The sequence below is a fragment of the Mesocricetus auratus genome, unplaced genomic scaffold (genome assembly GCF_017639785.1).
Source record: "Mesocricetus auratus isolate SY011 unplaced genomic scaffold, BCM_Maur_2.0 Super-Scaffold_100007, whole genome shotgun sequence".
Taxonomy (NCBI): domain Eukaryota; kingdom Metazoa; phylum Chordata; class Mammalia; order Rodentia; family Cricetidae; genus Mesocricetus; species Mesocricetus auratus.
Window position 1 is genome coordinate 32,920,154 of NW_024429191.1, and position 6,697 is coordinate 32,926,850.

The window sequence follows — 6,697 nt, forward strand, 5'->3', positions numbered from 1 at the left end:
AGAAATCCTGTCTCAAAAAATAATAATAATAATAATAATTTTTTTAGTTTAGTTTTTCTGAGACAGGGTTTCTCTGTATAGTTTTTGAGGCTGTCCTGGAACTCACTCACTCTGTAGACCAGGCTGGTCTTGAACTCACAGAGATCCACCTGCCTCTGCCTCCTGAGTGCTAGTTAAAAAGGTGCATCACCATGCTGGGCTGAGATTTTGTTTTTTACTTTATGTGATAAGGGTTTGCCTGAGTTTGTATACCATGTGTGAACAGTGCCTATGGAGGCCAGAAGAGACCATCAGATCCCTGAGATTTTGTTTTTTACTTTATGTGATAAGGGTTTGCCTGAGTTTGTATACCATGTGTGAGCAGTGCCTATGGAGGCCAGAAGAGACCATCAGATCCCTGAGATTTTGTTTTTTACTTTATGTGATAAGGGTTTGCCTGAGTTTGTATACCATGTGTGAGCAGTGCCTATGGAGGCCAGAAGAGACCATCAGATCCCCTGGGACTGGAGTCACAGTTGGTCGTGAGCCACCACGTGGCTGGGAATTGAACCTGAGGCCTCTGGAAGAACAGTGCTCTTAACCGCAGTCATCTCCCCAGCCCTATCATTCCATCCTTCCGGGAGTTGGCTGACCCATGAGCTGCTGGCAATTCTCCTGTCTTCACCTCCCATATCACCTAAGAGTGCTGGGGTGACAGGCACTTCCACTGTGTCTGATCTTCTGTGTAGGTCCCAGAGATGGAATTCAGGCAATAGGATTGCACAGCAAGTGTTTTATCCCCAAACTGCTCCCTTATTTCAGATAGACAGGTGACGCTTTGGTCAAGTAGAGGGGACTTGGGTAAAGATGGAGCTTTATAGATGAAAGAATGCTAGGAAAATGATTCTGTTTTAAGAAAATCACCATTCTTGGAGCCACTAGGGGGAAATGGCTCGGTGGGTAAATTATTTGCCTTGAAAGCATGAGAGAGGGTAGGATGGTGCACACGTGTAACTCCAGCGCTGGGAGACAGAGACCAGAGCATCTCTGGGGATTGTTGACCAAGCAGCATAGATAGCCCAGCAGGCCAGTCCTACACCAGTGAGTGAAAGACCTATATAGAAAAACAAGGTTCAGATAGCCCAGCAGGCCAGTCCTACACCAGTGAGTGAAAGACCTATATAGAAAAACAAGGTTCAGATAGCCCAGCAGGCCAGTCCTACACCAGTGAGTGAAAGACCTATATAGAAAAACAAGGTTCAGCCAGCAGTGGTGTCACCCGCCTTTAATCCCAGCACACAGAAGCAGATGCTGTCAGATCTCTGTGAGTTCAAGGCAGACCTGGTCTGCAGAGTGAGTTCCAGGACAGCCAGGACACAGAGAAATCCTGTCTTGAAAAACCAAAAATCAAACAAACAAAAATTCCAAGGTGAGCCAGGTAGTGGTGGTGAGTTCCAGGACAGCCAGGACTGTTACACAGAGAAACCCTGTCCCCCCAAAAAACAAACAAACAAAAAATTTGAGGTGGACTGCTCCTGAGGAACAGCACCCAAGGTTGATCTCTAGCTTCTTACACACACATGCACACACATACACACATACACACACACTCATACACATGCACACACACATATACTCATACATACACATACGCACACACACATATACTCACACATATACACACACACATATATACACATGCATACACACAGTCATACACATGGACACATATATACATGCACAGTCACACACATCATACACATGTACACAATGGGCATTCACACATGTACATACATGTATATATACACACACACATGACCCTTTTCTTAAACAACCAACCAAGGTGGTTGGTGGTGACACACAACTTTAATCCCAGCACTAGGAAGGCTGAAGCAGGTGAATCTCTGAGTTCGAGGCCAGCCTGGACTACAGAGCAAGTTCCAGGACAGCCAGGGCTACGCTGTCTGGAAAAACCAACAAAACAAAACAATCCATCTAGTCTTTGATTCTAGGCTATGGGTGGAGGATGTCAAGATCATCACTCACCCCTGACTTTGCAAAGTACCCCTAGCAGGGAGGGTGGAGGAGAGCATCCTTCTCCCCACATTTGTAAGCTCTGTCTGGTACCACATCTTGCAGTCCCTAGTCTAGGTGACTGGTGTTGTGCCAGGCACAGGAGGTCCTCAGGGAAAGTGACCCCTTTGGTACTCCTGGAAGCCCCGTGCCCTGCTGCACACATCCCACGCCCCTCTGCAGCGATTCTCCTTGCCTAGTGCCAACTCCCAATGCCATGGCTTGGCCTCTTCCCTTCTCTCCTTTGTTGGCAGTGAGGCAAGAAGGGAACTGATTCCCCGAGGACTGGATGAACTCCTGCTGACATGTGGCTCTCAGTGCTGGAATCTCCTGTCCTGGCCTGCCTAGCATTCAGGGTTTGGTCTCTGAACCCCCTCCACACCTGCTGCAGAGGCACCCTGTCCTACTAGGTCTCTTTCTACTCTGGACAGCACTTCCCAAGGATGCTGACAGACACCATGTTAGCCAGGGCTTACTGACGCAGACACACTCACCACTCTAGCTTCTGGGCCAGCAAGGGGGAGGCAGGCCACCTGCCCTGAGGTGCCATCTTCCATGGCCTTGTCATTCTCCCCCAGTCTCCCACATGTCAACTGATTCATCCTGGCTTACAAAGCAGTGACGAGTGGAGTCCAGAAATTGAACAGGCTGTCCCTAGATTGTAAGTAGTGAATGCCCCATCAACAGGGGACATCCAAGCAGGCAATATAGTGGAGAAGGGCCATGTGTTTCAGCTGGCGACCTTTGAAAAGAGGCAGTGTGGGCTTTGGTCTTTCCCAGCGGGTGCCTTGGGCAAGCCTCCTGCCCCCACCCTGTCTGAGGCTCTTAGTGCCTCCCACTGTGGCAAGGGAGACCTGAGACGTGTGGGCGGTGCAGACACAGCTGGCCAGTCATCAGGAGATACCCAAGAGGTTCCCCCGCCTGTTCCAGACATCCCTCTTGAGCCCCAGCTTCCTGGACCAAGCCTGCTCTGTTCACCAAGAGTAGAGAGTCTCCTCTACTAACTCCCCCCCCCCCCCAGAGGGTTTGCTCTCAGCCCAGGGCTTGTCCTTCACTCCTGCTTTGAGCAGCCTGCCTCACACCGAGCTCCTCAGTTTGGAGCCCACGGGCCAGCATCCCAGAGATCAAAAGAGAAGGCAAAAGCAGGCAGGCTTATCTGTCACCATCTTTATTTCCAGTTTCTAGTCTGATAGTCAATGAAAAAACTTGTTCAGTGACACCCCCCACCCCATTCCCCACATATCACCTTAGGTGTAACAGGCCATTCTTTCATATATTATTAATTCTTTGCTAACCTAGTTAATATTTTAAATATAAGGATAAAACAATAAGTTACTTCATGGCTGAGGGCTGGTTGCTGCTGGCTGGCAGACAGGAGCGTGGCTCTGGCCTTCCCTCCTGTCCCCTGCCTGAGGTGAGACCTGGAGGCCCCAGTGAGGTAGCAGAATTGTGTATACAGTAATCATTGCCAGGGACCCCAGAGCCCACTGCATCAGGGCTGGGTCCCCAAGTCTCAGGGCATAGGCAACAAACCATTCCCCTGCCCTAATACTGACAGACTCATTTAAATAACATAAATCCATAATAAATAAGATCAAGAAGAGATGTGCCCAAGCTGCTCTCTGCCTCAATTGGCCTGTGTGAAGTGGGCCCCAGGCGTAGGGATGGGTGACAGAGGAGGTTGCCAGGCTGGGCCCCCTGGCACTAGGCAGGCAGTGCAGGCTAAGACAATCTCATCCGTTCCCAACCCCCCTCCCTGCCTCCCCAAGAAATGTCTGATGTGAGAAAGAAAAAGGACTCCACATCCGAGATGACCAGGGCCTGTCTCTGCTTCTCTGTCTTCAGGGGAATTTGCCGTGGCGATAAAGTTGCCTTGAGTAGCTGAGCAGTGTTACAATAAACTGGACCACTTCAACTTTGGTATCTGGGAGACTGGAAACCTGTAAAACAGTGGAGAGGCCCATCCGTTACAGGGACGCCAACATCAAGGACAGCCAGCACCCACCAGGGGCTTTCCATGCAATGCTCTCAAAAGTCCCTGCCCGGTGGGGTCTGTTTTCACCTCTGCTTCACAAATGTGGAAACTGAGGCTCAGGTTAAAGTTGGGAGTCCAGGACCTGTAACTCCTTAAATCTGGGTCCCTACCGCTCTTGGGCGGACACAGACATGAGGCATTCAGCCAGGCTAGCAGTAGTGGGGTAGGGATGGAACAAGCCTTACCCCAGCTGATGCCCTTCGGACGCAGAGCCCGTTCAATATCCTCTGGGTCTTGTAGATGGGTCTGCAACTAGAGATGTTGGTCAGGGAATCCAGGGCTGCACAGAACTATGGGAGAAGAGGGCCCAGGTCACAGGAAGGAAGTTGGAATAGCCAGATGGCTGTGGGTGGCAGGGGGAGCCTAGATTATAAGGAGTGAGTGTGTAGCTTCTCAAGCAGTGGTCTTCATCCTGTGGGTTGTGATGCCTTTGGGGTCATGTATCAGATATCCTGCATATCAGATACTTACGTTATGATTTATAACAGCAAAATTACAGTTGTGATGTAACAATGAAAATAATTTTATGAGGAACTTTATTAAAGGGTTGCAGCATCAGGAAGGCTGAGAACCACTGAGCTAGAGTTTGCTTTTACAGTTCATTTCTGTGAGACAGGATCTCATTCTGTAGCCCAGGACAGCCGAGAACTTACTACTCTAGACTGGCCTCAAACTCATGGTAATCCTCCTGCCTCTGAAATTCTGATATTTCAGGCATACCGAGCTCTGAGAGTGACTTGCAAAGCCCTAGCTGCCTGAGCAGGGCCCAGAGAGAGCCCAAGGCCTACAGCCACCACCCCATCCTGAAGCCCAGGCTGCTTACCCCGCCATTTGTCAGATCCACGCTCCATACCATGCTGCCATTGCACAGGGGAGCCTGCGGAAGCAAAGAGACATGACATGAGCAGAGTGGTAGCAGAAGTCATGGGCCTGCCCAGCAGGCCAGGCCCACCGGCACCCCTCAACACCCTAAGCTCCAGTGTCTCCTCTACAGGAGGGGCTGGGGCAGGAATTAGAGCCCCGGAGCGGAGAGAGGAACATGGAGCAGCTATTAACAAGGAAAATGCCTATCTGAAGCTTGGCACAGTCTGGGCAAGAGGATGGAGGCCTATAGAGAAGGCCAGAGTGGGGTTTGGCCCAGGGGTGGGTGGGGATGCTGTTGACTTGGTCAAGTCAGACCTGAGGCAGTAGATGCCCGATGTGTAGTATTAGTCTGTTCTCTGAATGGGAGACTATGTTAGAGAAACACACACACATGAAGCCACAACTGATTCTTGCAAGACTTGAGTCTAGACTCTGACATTAACCTTCCTGAACCTTACAAAATGAAGCCACTGTGCCCTCCTCTGGAGGAATCAGTAGGGACAACATGGCATAACACCAGGCTTAGCAATAAGCAATGGTCAGACAGCGTGAGCCAATATGCCAGTCGGGAGGGAGTCAAGGCTGCAGGGCCATCTGTCCAGCTGCCTGACATCATGACTGGGACATGTGGGATCCAGTTGGTAGATGCCAAATGGCCTAGGGAGCTGCTGGCCCTGCCCTGTTTTCCTCTGTGGAAGGGTGCTGAGCTGGTAGGGAGTGGGGCCAGGCCCCTAGTGACTCTGCCAAGGTTCACTTGCTAGCCATGGCCCCGCCATTTTGAGAAAGTCCTCCACTTTGGTTAAACAGTGGCCATTTCTGAAAACCACAGTAACCAGCATTCCAAAACTTGAGTAGCTTGTTTTCCCAGATTGTGGCCATCCCCCAGCAGACCCCTGATAGGACCTGGCCATCACAGAGTTTTAAGGGTCACCTGGCACTCTTGTGCTCACCAGCCTTTGATTACTCACATCCCAACCCTTCCCTGTGCCCATAGAAACCTCACTTCCACAGGTTTTCTTGGAGTAAACATGTCCAGGAGTAAAGGTCTTTCCTCTAGCAGACCCCTCACTGGCCACACTGCCCCCACCCCCCACAATTAGCTTCCCTTCTCCCTCCCTTTTGAGCCTGGGGACTGGGGACTGCTTCTGTCATACATACAGGGCCAGACCCAGCCTGATCGTGCTATCCTCCTGGGAGGGGGGGTGTTACTCACCCTCTGGTCTTGTGTGATGTTGCTCAGCTCCTCAATAAGCTCCCTGAGGGCCACAGGAGGAGACATGGATCTTGGTACTGGGCCTGGGGCAGCAAGACCACCAAGGCAGGCGACGGCCAGGACTACGGTCACCCAGAGTGCCATGAAGCCCAGGGCGAAGGAAGAGAACCAAGGAGCAGAAGAATCGTATGCTGGCCTAAGCTAGTGGCTTATGGCCTTAGCCTGTTGCAGAAGCTTTTATAAGCCCAAGTGGTGACGCCTCGCCTTTGGTCGCTGCTTTGTTGGGCATTATCTGAAAACCACATCTTTACTCATCTTGATTTTTTTTTTTTTTTTGCTTTTTTGGAAAATCCAGTGCCGTCTAAAGGAAAGAGTCTGATTTAGTGGATTTATTGAGAAGGGTCTGGGACAGAGTTTCCAAGATAGTGGTGGCTTATTTCCTAGGTGTGCATCCGCAAAGCTAGTAGTAATTCTGTCCGAGGACCGCTCCAAGCTCATGGGCAGCCAGTCCATTTGGGTCACTAAGTATCTGA

At 50.6% G+C, this 6,697-nt stretch overlaps 1 protein-coding gene across 1 annotated transcript; it reads right to left on the minus strand.

Annotated features, from left to right (window-relative positions):
* Nucleotides 1-3,245: 3,245 nt before the first annotated feature.
* On the minus strand, nt 3,246-6,459 carry Il13 (interleukin 13). Its single transcript, XM_005067910.4, has 4 exons — nt 6,165-6,459; nt 4,911-4,964; nt 4,273-4,377; nt 3,246-3,992 (listed from the first exon to the last, which is right to left on the minus strand). Exons 1-4 carry the CDS (start codon nt 6,306-6,308, stop codon nt 3,894-3,896), a joined length of 402 nt encoding a protein of 133 aa, XP_005067967.1. The 5' UTR covers nt 6,309-6,459; the 3' UTR covers nt 3,246-3,893.
* Nucleotides 6,460-6,697: the final 238 nt, after the last annotated feature.

Bases quoted from the DNA above. Each gene is read 5' to 3' on its own strand.
- Il13 (XM_005067910.4), bottom strand. From the start codon at position 6,308: ATGGCACTCTGGGTGACCGTAGTCCTGGCCGTCGCCTGCCTTGGTGGT. The intron at 4,965-6,164 runs GTGAGTAACACC...TTGCTTCCGCAG, and splicing joins ACATCACACAAGACCAGAGG to GCTCCCCTGTGCAATGGCAG. The intron at 3,993-4,272 runs GTAAGGCTTGTT...ACTGTTTTACAG, and splicing joins TCCGAAGGGCATCAGCTGGG to GTTTCCAGTCTCCCAGATAC.